Source organism: Microcaecilia unicolor, chromosome 11, assembly GCF_901765095.1.
Source record: "Microcaecilia unicolor chromosome 11, aMicUni1.1, whole genome shotgun sequence".
Classification (NCBI taxonomy): Eukaryota; Metazoa; Chordata; class Amphibia; order Gymnophiona; family Siphonopidae; genus Microcaecilia; species Microcaecilia unicolor.
The window spans coordinates 194286835-194304538 of NC_044041.1; the positions used below are offsets into that span (position 1 = coordinate 194286835).

Genomic DNA, 17704 nt, shown 5'->3' on the forward strand with positions numbered 1-17704 from the left:
TGCCTGTGTCCCGTCCTCGCCGACGTTATGTCACACGAGGGTGGAACACACGCAGAGAAGGAAGGCCGACGGCAGCTCAGATGAGCTGTGTGCTGCGTTCCGGCGGTTTGAATAGTGAAGCCAGGTACCCGGCCCGGGTGGAGAGGTGGCGGAGGGGACTCCGAGGGGGGGGGGGGGGCGGCGACTCCGGGGGGCCTTTCAACCCCCCCCCCTTCCTTTACTAGCCCGTTTTTACAGGCTCAACGGCTAGTATTTAAATAAAGACACCTCAAACACTCCCAGTAGGGGACCACAGATATACTGTCAAGAACCCTCTACCATAATGGGAGTCCCGTTCAAGTGGATCAGTTCCTCGAGTATAGCGAGTGAAAGAACATCTCTATATAAAACGCACCTCCAACATTCTAATGAAGCCTCAAGTTTCCCAACATTCTAAATGTGTCATGGTGTAGATCGCTTTTTCTCCATGAGTGTCTGCCACGCCCTCGCGTCACAACGTGACCCCTTGGGATCTCCTGCTTCTTTTCTAAAACACCTTGACGGAGGGGGGGCCCCTGCCACACACTCTTATTCTCTCTCACACAGACAGCCACAAACTATGTCACACACACCCACACTCGCACATTCACTCCGTCTCTCTCTCACACAGTCACTCTCACACACACTCTCTCAAACATACACACTCCGCTGAAAACCTTGCTAGCGCCCGTTTCATTGGTCTCAGAAACGGGCCTTTTTTTTTTACTAGTGTTGTGATAAGACGCGAGACAGTTCTCTATTGAAGATAAGTGGGCCAAGCTTGCTTTTGTACTTTTTGGACACTGGATGAAAGCAGAACCCTTTTCTTTTTTGTACATATATTCCTGCATGAGGGAATAGTTAGATTAAGAGACATGGGATTTTTTTTGCATTCAGTTCTTTCTCCTATTGGGAGGTTTTTTTTTTTTTTTTGCACTGAATCTTTTTTTCCCTGTTTCTTGACATCTATGATAGTAACGGGACTCCCATTATGGTAGAGGGTTCTTGATAGCATATCTGTGGTCCCCTACTGGGAGTGTCTGAGGTATCTTTATTTAAGTGGAGGAGTGGCCTAGTGGTTAGAACACTGGTCTTGAAATCCAGAGGTGGCCGGTTCAAATCCCAGTGCTGCTCCTTGTGATCTTGGGCAAGTCCATTGCCTCAGGTACAAACTTAGATTGTGAGCCCTCCTGGGACAGAGAAATATCCAGAGTACCTGAATGTAACTCACCTTGAGCTACTACTGAAAAAGGTGTGAGCAAAATCTAAATAAATAGATATTTGAGATTCTATTCCCTATATGCAGGTTTTATATTGTGGATGTTTTCAAACCCAGTTTATAACATAGTTACTGTAGTATTAGGGTTTGTATCCCATTTTGCCGTCCTTCAGCTGTTCACTTTACTTCCTTACCAAATGAGCAGCAAACACAGTCAACCACTCATACTCACACCCGTATTACTGTGCGTCTCAGTACCCAGAACGTTATCTACATTTCTGTGAACCAGGACAAGATGTTATCAAGCACATCAGATTTTATATACAGATATATAAAAGAATTGAGAAGGGGTGACCTAGAATAATGGATTGAGAAACAGGGGTCAAAGTCCTGCTTCTCCAAGTGCAAGTCACTCTCCCCCAAATCAGCTCAGGGTACCCACTTAGGAGGCAATTTTATAAACGTCACGAAAATAATGAGGGCATCTGTGCTCCCCGACTGTTACAGAACACTAGCGTTTAAGTCGGCAGCAACATGCCTAAATTCAGGCGTAACCACTTATCCCATCTCTACAGCTGGTGTAAGTGTGCAAGCTACAGTATGCTACATTTTGCATCAAAGTGTGTCACCCACCCATGCCCTTTCCAGTTGCAAGTTAGGCACTAGTGTAACTCATGGGCGTAGCCAGACTTCGGCGGGAGGGGGGTCCAGAGCCCGAGATGAGGGGGCACATTTTAGCCCCCCCCCCCCCCCCCCCCGGCGCCGCCGACCCCCTCCACTGCCACCAACAACTTCGCCCCCCCCTCCCGCCACCAACCCACCGTCGCCTACCTTTGCTGGCGGGGGAACCCCCAACCCCCGCCTGCAGAGATCCTTTTCTTCCTTCGTTCTGTTTCCGAGTCTGACGTCCTGCACACGTCAGACTCACAGAAACAGAACGAAGTCTTGCAGATCAAGATGTCAAACTCGGAAACAGAAAGAAGGAAGAAGAGGACCTCGGCTGGCGGGGGTTGGGGGTCCCCCGCCAGCAAAAGGTAGGTGATGGCGGGTTGGCGAAGGGAGGGGGGGGGGTCGAGAGGATCGTTGGCAGGGGGGTCCAGGGCCAAATCTACGGCCCCACGTATCTACGCCACTGGCGTAACTGCAGATCTGTGCCAATTAATGATCGTTAAAGTCAATTCTTGATATTTATCACCAACCTAGCACCTAATTAAGGGCCCTGTTTACTAAGGTGCACTAACGTTTTTAGCACGCGTTAACTGTGTAGATGCCCATAGGAATATTATGGGCATCTATACAGTTAGCGCATGCTAATGCTTGGCGCTCGCTAAGAACCCTAGTTGCGCTTCTAGTGCAGCTTAGTAAACAGGACCCTAAGTTACATGCATAACTGGTGCAAGTCTATAACTGTGCATGCCTTATGTAGACTGAGGTGGGGGGGGGGGGGGGTCATAGACTAATCTCTCCTTGAAAGAAAGTTAAGACCTGAATGGCAACCCGGCTTAGGGAAGTAAATACGCACTGGCAGACTAGATGGCCGCGTCTGAAGACTCAGGTTCAAGTCATCTTGTCCTCCTTTGCTAGATGCCACTGAGGGAGTAGATGCCTGGGATCCAAAGGAATCCTGCGATAACTCCTGAAATATAAAGAAAAAAAGCGAACAGCCCTAAGAGAGCAGCTGGAAAATACAGGCCCATTAAGAACATATGTACTTTGGCTTCTCGTGGCATTGGATAGTGTCCAGAAACACTACTTAGAAAAAAAAAATACCTCATCACTGCACATAAGATATATTGTATCACACTTACACCGTTCTGGCATGAATGACTGTACCACCAGTTGGTTAAATATAATCATTTACCTCGAAATCCAACATAAAGAGTAACTGGTGCACTTCTTTGAATCCTTTAGGATATCGCAACAAAGTCTCAAAAAAAACAAACATTTATCTAAATCCCTAAGATCTCAGAGCAATATCCCAATGCCAGGTTTCAGCAACCACTTTGCCTGTTTCAAGGGAATACACGCTTCGGTGTTCAGGAGCCAGCAGCAGCTGTGTCTGTGGAGAAGTTTTCAAATTTTTATGAACATTAGAAGGAAAAAAAAAACCAAACAAACTTTGAACCATATATTTGGAGGTAAATGATTGACTGTACAATCAGTTGGTTAATATATTCATGCCAGAATGGTGCAAATACAATACCCCATTATTACGAATAGATAGTGTGGTCAAGAGATGAAAAAATAAGATGTTCTAGAAATCACCTTTTTTCAATTATATTACTAGATGAGTGACTTTTTGTCACTTTTCATTTGTCCAACATTTTCCTTCCTACTGTTTCCCTGATACCTCTAAGTTTTATTTAAAAAAAACCTCAACTAACTGTTACTTACATAGCGTTAATTATAGGTATGAAACTTTGGCATTGGCGCAATCAGGTGCATCTCCTGGCCTCTTGGGAGGCTAGGGATTCAAAACAATCGCCTAAACGTAGAGCGCGCTTTCTACAGATTTGGACACCATACCTGCAAATACTCAGCCCAAGGGGACGTAGTCTGCTTGTCAATGCCTGATAAATAGCGGTATACTGGAGAGTAAGGGTAGCATGTTAGTCTAGAGTGGATTCTGCTTGCAAGGGGGAGGAGGTATTGGGTGGGGGGCTGGAGGGGTTGAGTGTGATGTATATGGCTAAAGCCTGGCAGTGCTCTAGAGCTTTAATGTTTAATTTTCTGATATTTTGTGATAAGCACTATCTTATCTAATGAAGTATTCAAGTGTATGATATTAGGAACATGAGTCAATTAAAACCTAATGTTAGCATGGGCCAAGGAATCGTTAAGAGGGGAGGGGGGAGAAAAATGGGGACGAAAAGTGTTTGGCGAAGTTGAATATGTTGCAAGAATGCTGTTTTGTATATCAAGCAATGCTATATGCATATTCTACACTACTTTGTATTGTGATAATCGTTAATAAAACAGTTTAAACATATAGGTATGAAACTTACTACCTTGTTCAGCTGTGAAGAATGGACTCTCAAAAGGACTGAAAATGCAATTTATGAAAAAAAAAACCCCAAACAGATTCTTCTAACTTATTCATAGGCATGTTTAAATTGGATGAGAGAAGGTACGTCTAAGGAAGATGGGTTTAATGAGTTCACTGGTCCAGTTAAGAGGATTCAGCTCTGTAATCTCATTTATTCTTCAAATGCATGAACTCACCTTTTTTGAGCAAAAGCACACGATACTCAAGGCTTACAAGAAGGGGATGTGTGAATGGATAGCAACAATGACTGAAAACTCGATTCTATTGCTGCTCACAAGACTCAAACCTGTACCATTTTGAAAGTGTAACAAGTACCCTGTAGAACATTTAAGTGGCTTCCCTTACTTCCCTTTCACAAAACTTAAATCACACTGCAAACACACATTTCAGCTGTGCTGTGTGAGGTCTCTAAACAATATGAACCATGAATCAGCAGGATGTATGCCATAACTATACATCACTTAACATGACAAGGAGTTTTAAAAAATTATATATATATATATATATATATATATATATATATATATATATATATATATATATATATATATATACACATACACACACACTAGTAAAAAAAGGCCCGTTTCTGACACAAATGAAACAGGCGCTAGCAAGGTTTTCCTCGGAGTGTGTATGTTTCAGAGAGTGTATGTGAGAGTGACTGTGCGAGTGTGTGTGTGACAGAGAAAGAGAGTGAGTCTGGGTGCAAGTGTGTCTGTGAGAGAGTGTGTGTGAGAATGAGAGTATGTGCAAGTGCGTATGTGAGACACAGTGTGAGAGAGAGTGTGTTTCACACAGATATAGTGTGTGCGAGTGTGTGTGAGACACAGACTCTCTGTGAGTCTGAGTGTATGAGACCAAGAGAGTGTGTGACTGTGTGACTGTCACTCTCTGTGAATGTGATACAATGTGAGACAGTGTGTGAGAGGCAAGTTTGTGAGAGTGAGAGAGAGACATTGACTGTGAGAGAGAGAGAGAGAGAGAGAGTGTGTGTGTGACAGAGACACCTCCCCCCCCCCTCTGGTGTCAGGCCCCCCTCCCTCTGGTGTCAGGCCCCCCCCCCCCCCCCCCCCTCTCTCTGGTGTCTGAGCGTTACTGTGCAGGACGCTGAGCTCTGGCTGTGCTTCAAGGAACTGACCAATCCTATTTAATAGAATGCACCTCCAACATTCTGAAGCCGAGAAACCTCGTGTGGTTGGTCACTTCTGCTTGTGACGAACCCGGAAGTACGTGATGTCAATTCAGGAGATGGATACAGAGAGCAGGAATGCCTCAGCCATGCAGTCAGCTTCAGAATGCTGGAGGTGTGTTTTATTATATAGCATTTATATATATTCATGTAGAAAGTATTTAAAAGTTTCAGGGAATAAACTATTACAAACATGTAAAACATCTGAAGCTTATGCCTTAATATCTAACTCCTTTTTGTTAACTGGGTTCTTAAGGCCATATACCCATGGATGGGGTAGTAGCTGAGCACATTTCTACATTTTGAACTTACACCTCTGAACCTCTCCCCCCCAATACACAAAAAAACCCCCAACACGCTCACATTCCTCATTCATAACATTTCTACATAACTATTAACAGAAACTGGAAACCAGATAGCAAGTTGTGGAAGATTTTTGTATATAGGAGGAGAGGAGAGCTCCTGCTGCAGTGCAATGGAAATGAATGAGCCACAGTACACCTTAAGTCTGAAAACCTGACTTTAAAGTGATCACTGATTTCACGTATATGTACTATGGCTTTAGCTACAGAAACACATTAGAGGCGGTTCTTTGGCAACACCATCTGACTTCCCAATTCAAGAACTAGTTATGATCCATAAAAATATTATGAAATGGTCGTTCAGCCTCTTGGCATGTAAAAATTGCTCATACCTACCTGAGAAAGGTAAACATTATGAGCTCACCTGCACTGCCACCCCCCTCCTACCCACTGATTTGTATGCTCGGTCCTAATGAGTTGTGTCCCAGAGCAGTTTAACCCGGGTTAGGTCTTACCTGTGCAGGTGGGAAGCGCTGTTGGGAGTACGCAGACTGCGTCTGCTGCTGAGGTGACGGTTGAGGGTACGAAGACGGCTGAGAATGCGCTGAAGGAACTGCCGGCTGCTGCTGGGGATAGGCTGTCTGTGACTGCTGCTGGACGTAGGGAGGCTGGCTCTGTGGATGTTGCTGCGGCTGAGACTGTGCCGTGGGCTGCTGCTGCTGCTGGGTATATGGAGACTGAGATTGTTGAAGGGGGGGCTGAGACTGCTGCTGGGAGTATGCAGATTGTGAGGACTGCAGCTGTTGAGGTTGAGACTGAGACTGTTGTGGCTGAGGATAAGGAGACTGAGACAGAGGGGTCTGGGACGGCACCTGCTGAGCATACGAAGGCTGCTGCTGCGCATGAGGACTTTGCTGGTTGTAATAGGGAGACTGGCCCTGCTGCCCATACCCACCAGGGCCCTGCTGCCCGTATGGAGGAATCTAAAAAGAAGACACAAAGCACAAATTAAACAAAGAGTAAGACTCTACCAAGGAAAGCTCCCATGCAGGCAAATTCAAGTACCAAGAATATAACAGTTCACTTTTGGTAATACTCTCTCCTGGTGAATTAAACAAATGATTAAAAATGGGAAAGACACTCCTTGCCAGTTATTGCTCTGGCCAGAGACTCAAGTTTAAATGTGCAAGCCAGAGGCAATCCCGATCATAAGGCAGATCTGAGTGTATACAGGTGCCCCATCAAGCAGTCATTTAAAACAAACAAACAAAAAAAATCCCTTAATTTGTTTTGGGCATTGCAGGAGCAAACTCCTAGGGCAATCTACCTATGTAAAAGGTCTTGCTACACACATTCAACAGGCAGAGTAACAAGGGAGTGCTCTACTGGACAGGTGCACAGGGACATAAGACATGCATTAAGATTGGTGGTGGTCTCTTATAAAAGAGAACATGCCACAATGTGCCCAAGTATTAAAGTCAAATATGAACAAAGCAGTCATTTCAGTGCAAATTTTATTATAATGTGGGAAAGAGTTTCTTCCATGGCCCACAGCGGAACAGTTAAATCTGCCATTCCCCTAAAAACATGGACCCTGTATTAGAATTAGGAGACCCACACCAGCCTTTCAAGTGCTCTGAATGAATACTTGAAAAGCTGTCAAATGGTAGCCACTTGCCCCAATATGAATATATTCAGAGCAGAGGTCAACTGTCAAAGGCCACACTGCGAATGTTGTGTACGATGTTCCTTTTCATCCTGCCAGACCAGCCCAAAGAATTGGGTTGCGTCCCTTTTACCAGCAGATGGAGGTTCCAACGACATCACCGGTGTAAGGGCTGGTGCAGGCTGCAAGCTTTCAGTATTTCTCTACCTCCGGCAGATGGTGAGGTTGGGCTGGAGCAGTAGATTTAGCTGAGGTAGGATTCGCCCCCTGGGATACAGTGTAGGACCTGTAATCCCAGGGATAGATATTCTGGCCACTGCTCCTGAGGTTCAGAACACAATCCTTACCAGAATGGAGCAATGAGAATTTTTTCAAGTCTCCTTTCAGAGCTTTAGCCTAAGGGCTCCAGCTTGCATGAGCCCCCCCCCCCCCATCAGCAAGGGGGTAGGGGTAGTAGGTCCTCCTCCTCCCCCCTCTCCCACACAACAGAAACTCTGAACTAGATGATTGCTCTCCCTGCCTTTCCGGATACCAGGGATTCTGGGGTTCACGTTTGCTGTAGAGGTTCTCTTGCAGTACTTGTAAGTCAGAAACTCGTTCTCAAGTCTGACAGGTTATTTATGATGTTTAAGGCACCATGCAAGAGCGAGGCGGCCTCTAAGGCCCTCCACAGCATGTTGGATTAAGTTAGCCATGGAGGTGGCTTACATTACCCAATGCAAGATGGTCCCGAAGGGATGATGGAAGGATTTCACTCACACACAGGAGACATACTGGATGGCAGCCTTGGCAATTTCATCACAAGATACCTGCAGAGTAGTGACCTGGTTATTGCTGCACTCTTTCATGAAGCTCTACAAAATTGATGTCCTGGCAAGAGGTGATGCAGGCCTTTGGCAGGGCAGTTATTCAGGGGACCTTGTCTTCACTCTCCCATTAAAAGGAACAGCTTTAATACATCCCACTCATTTTGACTGGTTTAGCAAGAAGAAAAGGAAGGTGAAATTCATTCATCCGAATTTCCTTTCCTTGAGACCCACACAATGCTCAAGGTGGTCACACCATGCAGCGATACAGAGGCATTATAATGTTCTTATTTTGCATCCCTTTCCTAATAATTCCTAGCATCCTCTTTGCTTTTTTTGGCAACTGCTGCACACTAGGCAGAAGATTTCAGCGTATCGTCTACAATGACACCTAGATCTTTTTCCTGAGTGCTGACTCCTAAGGTGGAAGCTAGCATAAGGTAACTATGATTTGGATTATTCTTCCTAATGTGCATCACTTTGCATTTGTCCACATTAAATTTCATCTGCCATTTGGATGCCCACTCTTCCAGTTTCCTAACGTCTTCCTGCAAATTTTCACAACTTTGAACAGTTTTGTGTCATCTGCAAATTTAATCACCTCCCTCGTTGTTCCATTTTCCAGATCATTTATAAAAATGTTAAATAGCACCAGTCCCAGTACAGATCCCTGCAGCACTCCACTAATCACCCTACTCCATTGAGAAAGATGGCCATTTAACTCTACCCTCCGATTTCTGTCCAATAACCAATTTCTAATCCACAGAAGGCCAGTGCCTCCTATCCCATGACTTTTTAATTTTTTCAGGAGTCTCTCATGAGGAACTTTGTCAAAGGCTTTCTAAAAATCCAGATACACTACATCAACCGAAACCATGCTGACTCTGTCCCATTAAACCATGTTTGCCATTTTATTCTTTATAATAGTTTCCACTATTTTCCCTGGCACTGAAGAGAGGCTTACTGGTCTGTAATTTCCCAGATCATCCTTAGAACTCTTTTTAAAAATTGGCGTTACATTGGCCACCCTCCAGGTACTACGGATGATTCTTTCAATATCCTGGGGTGTATGCCATCCGGTCCAAGGTGATTTATCTAACTTGTCAATTTGGCTCAGACCATCTTCCAGGTTCACCAAGATTTCTTTCAGTTCCTCCGCATCATCACCCTTGAAAACCATTTCTGGTACAGGTAGATCTTCTCTTACATCTTCTTCCGTAAAGACCAAAGCAAAGAATTCATTCAATCTCTCCACTATAGCCTTGTCCTTTGTGATCTAATGGTCCCACGGATTCCCTCACAGGCTTTCTACTTCTGATGTACTTGTTACTATGAGTTTGTCTCTCCACAGCAAGTTTTTCTTCATATTCTCCTTTAGCCTTCTTTATCATAGTAACATAGTAGATGACGGCAGAAAAAGACCTCCATGGTCCATCCAGTCTGCCCAACAAGATAAACTCATATGTGTATACCTTACCTTGATTTGTACCTGCCTTTTTCAGGGCACAGACCGTACAAGTCTGCCCAGCAGTATTTCCCGCCTCCCAACCACCAATCCCGCATCCCATCACCGGCTCTGGCACAGACCGTATAAGTCTGCCCTCCGCTATCCTCGCCTCCCAACCACCAACCTCTCTTCCCCCACCTGCTCCGCCACCCAATTTTGGCTAAGCTTCTGAGGATCAATTCCTACTGCATAGGATTCCTTTATGCATATCCCACACGTTTGAATTCCGTGCTTTGCATCTGGCTTGACACTAATGTTGCTTCTTATTTTCTTCAATCAGATCCTTTTTCTGTTCTTCGAAGGATGCTCTTTTGGCTCTAAAAGCCTCTTTCACGTCACCTTTTAACCACGCAGGCTGCTCTTCTTTTTGCCTTTGTTAATACGTGAAATACATCTGGTCTGGGCTTCCACAATGGAATTTGTAAACAACGTCCATACTCAAATTTAAAGTCCTAACCTTTGTGATTGACCCTTTCAGCTTCTTTTTAACCATTTTCCTCATTTTGTCATAGTCACCATTTTGAAAATTGAATGCTGCTGAATTAGATTTCTTCAGTGACTTCACCCCAGATATCAGCTCTGATTTGATCATTTTATGATCACTGTTTACCAGTGGATCCAACACAGTTACCTCTTGTACCACGCCCTGCATTCCACTAAGGACTAGATCTAAAATAGCTCCGCTTCTTGGACCAGTTGCTCCAAGAAGCAGTCAATCATCTATTACATCTAAGAATTTTACCTCCCTAGCGCTCCCTTGATGTAGCATTTATCCAGCCAATATTAGGGTAATTGAAATCACTCATTATTATAATGTTGCCCTCTGGTCTGACATAATTCCGGCCTACTGCTCAAAAAGCAGGGTCAGCCGACTCCCAATTCGCTGCAGTGAGCAGTGGGATGGTGCCCCATCAATGGGCAGCTCTCGCAGGGGGTGGAGGATGGGACACTGGACCTGGACACACTTATCACCTCAACCCGCTGGTGAAACAACTCCTCTGAAATCCCAAAGAGGATGAAGCTGCTATACCCCGCCCTAGTCAATATTTCCTGGCCTCCTTAAAACATGGCTGAAACGCACTCGCCCTGAACGTCGGCTTCCACCAATCCTCAGGCAAACGCTGCGCCTTGGAATTCCCCAAATCCTTGACTAATTTCTTCAAGTCCTCCCCAAACAACAGTGACCCTGGAAAGGAAGTTTGGTAAGCCGCTGCATTCTCCACCCAATATCAAAGCCACAAGAGCCGCTGAGCCATCACAGCCAACACCATCTGCTTAGCAGATGCCCACACAAGGTCATATGAGTCTGCTAAACAAGCCAAGTTGGATTCCAAGGAGGGATAATCCGTTGCCAGTTGATCATCCCCAGACACCGTATCCACCTCCTGTTAGGCCCAGGTGAGACAAGTTCTCTCTGCATAGGAGCTACAGATGGAGGCCTGGAGCAAAAGGGCTGAGAACTCGAAGGCCTGTTTCAAGGATGCCTCCAGCTTCCTGTCCTGTACATCCTTCAGCGCTGTACCCCCCCATCAACTGGCAAGGTAGTCTGCTTGGTGCCTGCCTTCACCAACACATCCACGTTAGGAAGCTTCAGCTTCTCCAAGTAACCCTGCAGCACAGGATACAGGTGAGATATAGCCTTCGTCACCCGCAGCCCAACATCCGGAGTGGACCGTTGTGACAAGGTAAGTTCCTCTATAGCCTAATACGCCAGGAAAGCCATTTCGGAGTTAGTAGTGTCTGGTGTCAGGGCCTCATCCACCGAAATACCCAGGGCCTGAAGTGCACAATCAAGGCGGGCAATTCTTCCTTATGAAAAATCTGGACTGTCACATGGTCATCAGGCTCAAAGGCCAGGAGCTCTCCCTCCTCCAGGTCCCCCCTCCAGGGGAGAACGCTTGGACCTACTGGACAGAGATGGCTCCAAAGGGGGGAGATGAGGAGCAGTGGGGGGGGGGGGGGGGAAAGAGTGGTCAATGAACCCAAATCAAAAGAAATCCCTACTCCTCCTCTTCTCAGGAGGCACAGAGGCAAGGCCGGGGGCAGGAATCCCAAGAGAGTCCTGCAATGAACTCCCTGACAGCTGCTGAGCACGCTTTTATCAGGACAGTCTGATGGAATAGAAGACAGATGGGGGGAGATACGATTGAGGTCTACAAAATCCTGAGTGGTGTAGAAAGAGTAGAAGTAGATCGATCTTTTACTCGTTCTAAAAGTACAAAGACTAGGGGACACTCGAGAAAGTTACATGGAAATAAATTAAAAACAAATAGGAGCAAATATTATCACTCAACGAATAGTTAAGCTCTGGAACTCTCTGCTGAAGAATGCGGTAATAGAAGTTAGTGTATCTGGACTTAAAAAAAAGGTTTGGACAAATTCCTGGAGGAAAAGTCCATAGTCTGCTATTGAGAGACATGGAAAGCAACTGCTTGCCCTGGGATTTAGTACGGAGAGTTGCCACGATTTGGGTTTCTGCCAGGTACTTGTGACCTGGCTTGGCCACTGTTTGGTAAACAGGATACTGGGCTAGAAGGACCATTGGTCTGACCTAGTATGGCTACTCTTATGTTCTTAGCAGCACAATCTTGGGGGGGAAAAAAGGTGCCTCCACCCCCGAAGCCCAAGACACCCCCACCCCCGCCTCAGGTAAAGAGGAGGACCCGGGATCACCCGGGTCAAGTGCCCCTCCGGAGCCCTGCCACGATGAAGGAATCAGAGAGTCCAACGTCAAAATGGCCGTGGGAATTGGCGCTTCTGGCAGAGAAGATAGTGTGTGTGCAGGAACTCCCCGCACTGGAAAGTGCCATGTTTTTCATCGCCACCGCAGACAAATCGGCACACCCTCATATGCAGTGTTTCACGGTCTCTGCAGCCATCTCCTGCAACCCTGCTGGAAAAGAAAATCACTTACGGCTGCCGAACCGCCACTTACCACAGTCCCTAGAGACACCCGCCGGCAGAAGCAGTGTGTGCAGCTGCCCAAGATTTCAAGTTCTTGGCCTGAGCCCCCCCCCCCCCCCCCCTGTTTTATTATTATTTTTTTTTTTTAACAATCAGCTTTCTTGTTCCACAAGTGTAGAACAAAGGCAGAATCGAGAGCTTGGGTTCCAAAACCCCCTTTTCTTTGTTTTTTTAAATGAAGTCAAATTAGGGTGGTGGAACTGAGCAGAGGGAGAGGGAGCCCACAGAACAGTGTATGGGAAAGGGACCCAGGGTGAGCAGGTATTCCCCCTAAAGTCAGCACCAAATAACCAGAACACCCCCATGCTCGACTGCCCAGAAGACCTAGGCCAGGGACACCCCTAACAGAGGAATTCAGGAGCTAGAGGATGTCCGTCCATCCACCAGAGATATACTAGCACTAGGTTTAAAGTCGGTGATCTCTATTTCCACCTGCTGGTAGATGGACACAACCCACTAGTTACTGGATTCATCTGCTGCTGACGCTAAGGAAACAAAGGATATCCAGCTAGTGAAGACATCTACCCACATTAAGGTCTTTTATGCTTTCAGCATTGTCAAAATGCATCTGCGCTCACCTGCTGTGCATAGGGGATGCTGCCCATGCTACCCTGTGTCCTTCCCTGCATGCCCATTGGGTATCGTTGTGGAGTCTGTGGTCCATAGGGTTGACCTGGGTAGCCATGTCCCTGCTGTGGCCCTGATGGAGGTCCCTGCTGTTGTGTGTATGGATTACTTGCACCATACGGCTGAGGTCTCATCTTGCCCATCTGATCCATTGGGCTGGAAGGCTGCAAAGAAAAAAGCTCAATGAATGTATATAATTGTACCAAAATGATGCCAACTTATCCGCAAGCCTTAGCACAATCTCACATTACACAACTTAATTTTTAAAGTAATAATTCAAAGCCAAAATAGTTTTTACTGTATACCCCGAAATGGAGGGGTAGCCCTAGTGGTTAGAGCAGTGAGCTGAGACTCAGGGAAAACAGGCTTCAAATCCTGCTTTTCCGAATGATGCATCTTGTGACATCGGGCAAGTCAGATCACCCTATCCCACGCTGCCTCAGGTACAAGCTTGACAGGTTGCTTCTCAAGAAGCCTTAAACTCTTTAACTGTACCTGAAAAAAAAGTACCCAGCGCTTGAATTTGGAATAAGACAATTAAGTAAATCCAATCAAGCTGGTTCTCTGTGTATTTGCAAAACTAGCTCTGAAGAACATCAACTTAGTGGAACATACAGAAAATTAAATGGTTATAAAAAGGCAAGGGTAATTACTGAAAAGGTCTCCTACTTTAACATCACAGGGATATTGAAATCAAGCTACCAATTGATTGAGCCCAACAAACCAATTTCTGGGGCATTATGACAAACCAACAGTTCTCAAGAGCTTATGATATCAGCAGAACCTTTGATTAACTAACTTACATTTAACTATTTCCAACCATTATGCAGATGGGTAAACTTTCACATCTATAATTTTGAAGATTTATTTATTTTAAGATTTGGAAGTTAGGTTTAAAAAACACACACACATACACGACAGAGAAGTGTATATATGAGAAAAGATTATTATTTTGCTTGCTCTACGTTACACTCCCAGAACCACGTTTGTTGCATTTTCAGGAGATTTAATGATAGATTTTATTTCCCCTTTGGGTCTACTCTCAATATCGCCTCAAAAAAAACAAAAAAAAAACTACCTATTAAAAACAGCCTTAATTGAACAAAATATACAACTAATGGATTGCTAAAACCTGCCCAGCCTCTGTGTGGGTATAAAAAGTGTGTCACCGAACAAATGCTACACAAAAACTTTCAGCTGCATTTTGAGGGAGAGCAGCTGTGTATACATAAATACTTCTCCAATCATTTTGGCAGGTGTTTATTCTTCAAAACATACTTTTACTAGCACAAAGTAACTGGCTATATTTTAAAAGGTGTGCACTGTATTCAGAACGTTTTCGTTCGTTCGTTTGTCCTGTCACACGAACCATCTTCTCGTTTGGTTCTCTTAAGTACTACAACAACTTTGTATGGCCAGGGAGCACACAGCTCTTCCAAACCAGTGTTTCTAGATGGCAAGACACACAATGACGGCTCTACTCCACGCCCAGACCACATGTCTGAGCCTTGAACTGAAGCCAAGGATCTCCTAACCAGCTATGCAGCAAGGCACAGCTCTTGTGTGTAAGGGCGCATATTTACTATTTTCTTATCTGTGATACAGTAAAAAGGATCACAAACATCCCACAGAATTTATGGACCTGCCCCACTGAAATATCGAAGTGAGAAAGTATAATGTTACCCAGAAACATAAACCAAACGGGGCTGAACAGTCATACCTTTATATATTATATATACATTTGACTTACAGTATTTGGAGTGTGTGTGTATTTTTTTTTTTTTTTGCTTGGACAAATGGGAAATGCTTATGTTAGAAAAGCCTATGTTGATTCAAAGATCTTCTGGCAACATCCACAAGAAAATTGAAACCCTTCACATCAAAAATATAAAAAGTACTGCAACGTGGCCTAATTAAAAATTTCCCCCCCAAGCTTAGTTGTAAATACCAGTCTTCAGTACATCATCCCCAGTGAATGAGTCAGGGCTACCACAGCTTTGAGCAGAAGAAACCAGTCCAGACACTACAAATACCCCCCACCCCTTTGGCTATTGGTAGCAAAGAAAACCATACGTCACCAGCGACTGGAGAAAGACCATCAAAAACCGATCTGGCCCATCTCCATTGTACAAGTTTGCACTACTACAAAATCACAATGTTCTGAGCACCTCAGAAAAATGTTCCAAGACAATCTCTAGGCTACAAAAGGAAGACACTGCACAACGGCTTGTAAAGAAATGGGCAACGAACAGCACACGAAGCAAAAAGTGACTTTCCAAGAAAACCGAGACAAAGCCAGGAATCAGACGGCTAAATCCAAGCAAATACTTCTGAGCCCTCGGCTCATACTATAGACTAAAAACTACAGCATTCACAAGCTCTATAAACCCAAGCCAGAGGCCTGCTGTCCCTAAGAGTAACGAATTCCAGCCATTTTAGGCTGTAGATGCAAAAGCCAAAGCAGGACAGCCAGAAAACTGGATTATCTTCAACTGTGTTCTCTGACCAGCAAGTGAACCAGAGCTCAATTTTCAGGATTCAGAACGGCTACAAGTTTTCTGAAATACCTCAAGTAATTACTGTCCAAGCCCTGTTCCTGGCATATCACTAGGATGATACACCTGATTAAAATTAAGCCCCATTAGTACAGACTCCAATTTCACCCTTCATCAGTTGAACTTGTTGTACACAGGGTGCCCTAAATAAGAAAAAAAGCATAACAAATGGATTCTGCACAGTGAGACCTTTATCTGAGTGTGTTGGGGGGGGGGGGGGGGGAAGAATGATAATTACAGCTAGAAGCAAGAACAGAAAGATCAAGATTCAAAGTATATTTACATTCATAAATCCTTCTTATCTGTTCCCTTCTCCACTACTGCCAACTCCAGACTTCGCGCCTTCTGTCTCGCTGCACCCTACGCCTGGAATAAACTTCCTGAGCCCCTACGTCTTGCCCCATCCTTGGCCACCTTTAAATCTAGACTGAAAGCCCACCACTTTAACATTGCTTTTGACTTGTAACCACTCGCCTCCACCTACCCTCCTCTCTTCCTTCCCGTTTACATTAATTGATTTGATTTGCTTACTTTATTTATTTTTTGTCTATTAGATTGTAAGCTCTTTGAGCAGGGACTGTCTTTCTTCTATGTTTGTGCAGCGCTGCGTATGCCTTGTAGCGCTATAGAAATGCTAAATAGTAGTAGTAGTAGTCTCTTGTAACCAGAGCTAATATTGTGATGTCATAATGCCTCAGGCCACCAATAAGAGCCAACCTCATCAGTGATGTCACAATGGCTTGATTGTCCTATACTTGGCTCACTTTTATTACATAGCTCTTTGAGCAGGGACTGTCTTTCTTCTATGTTTGTGCAGCGCTGCGTACGCCTTGTAGCGCTATAGAAATGCTAAATAGTAGTAGTAGTAGTCTCTTGTAACCAGAGCTAATATTGTGATGTCATAATGCCTCAGGCCACCAATAAGAGCCAACCTCATCAGTGATGTCACAATGGCTTGATTGTCCTATACTTGGCTCACTTTTATTACATAGCTCTTTGAGCAGGGACTGTCTTTCTTCTATGTTTGTGCAGCGCTGCGTACGCCTTGTAGCGCTATAGAAATGCTAAATAGTAGTAGTAGTTCATTGAAAATATACAACTGAACTTCTCTAAATAGAACATGGATTTATTTTTTTAAAAATTACACACACATTATACACTTTTCACATCATTTAACACACCATGGTGCTCAAAACCACTATCTACTGGATAACAGACTTCCCAGCTTTCATGTTATTAAGATCTAGACCAAGTACTAAGTCATGTCCACAGTCCTAACCTGGAACTTAACCAACACCCGTCAGTAAATCTGATTTCAAAACAAGAGAAAAAAAAACCTCTTCATTAAAGCCAACTTAAAGACCAACATTTAGTCTTCCTATGAAAGGAGAACAATTAAAGCACATCATCATTTGGGCACATCAGTTTGCTGGATACATAAATTGTTAATCAAATGTCACATGAAAATCCTAGGCCAAGGGCTCAGATCAACAAGAATTTATTTCCAGTCCCTGAGTAGAGAGGTGTGGTAGCCGTGTTAGTCCACTCTTAAGGTCGTCAATAGAAATCAAAAAAAATAAAACATGGAAAAGAAAATAAGATGATACCTTTTTTATTGGACATAACTTAATACATTGATTAGCTTTCGAAGGTTGCCCTTCTTCGTCAGATGGGAAATAAGCAAATGTGCTAGCTGACAGTGTATATAAGTGAAAACATTCAAGCATTACTATGACAGTAAAATAGATACTATTGGAGATTCTACATGGAATGTTGCTACTATTGGAGATTCTACATGGAAT

The 17704-nt window shown here is 44.5% G+C and overlaps 1 protein-coding gene across 1 annotated transcript in view; it reads right to left on the minus strand.

Moving 5' to 3' along the window:
- The window catches only part of ARID1A (AT-rich interaction domain 1A), a 144420-nt gene that overhangs the window by 69854 nt on the left and 56862 nt on the right, over nucleotides 1-17704 (minus strand). Inside the window, exons 2-4 of the mRNA XM_030217416.1 lie at nucleotides 13299-13511; nucleotides 6293-6760; nucleotides 2760-2873 (exon numbers count right to left, since the gene is read on the minus strand). Coding sequence (XP_030073276.1) covers nucleotides 2760-2873; nucleotides 6293-6760; nucleotides 13299-13511 — 795 coding nt within the window. The remainder of the gene's footprint in view (nucleotides 1-2759; nucleotides 2874-6292; nucleotides 6761-13298; nucleotides 13512-17704) is intronic.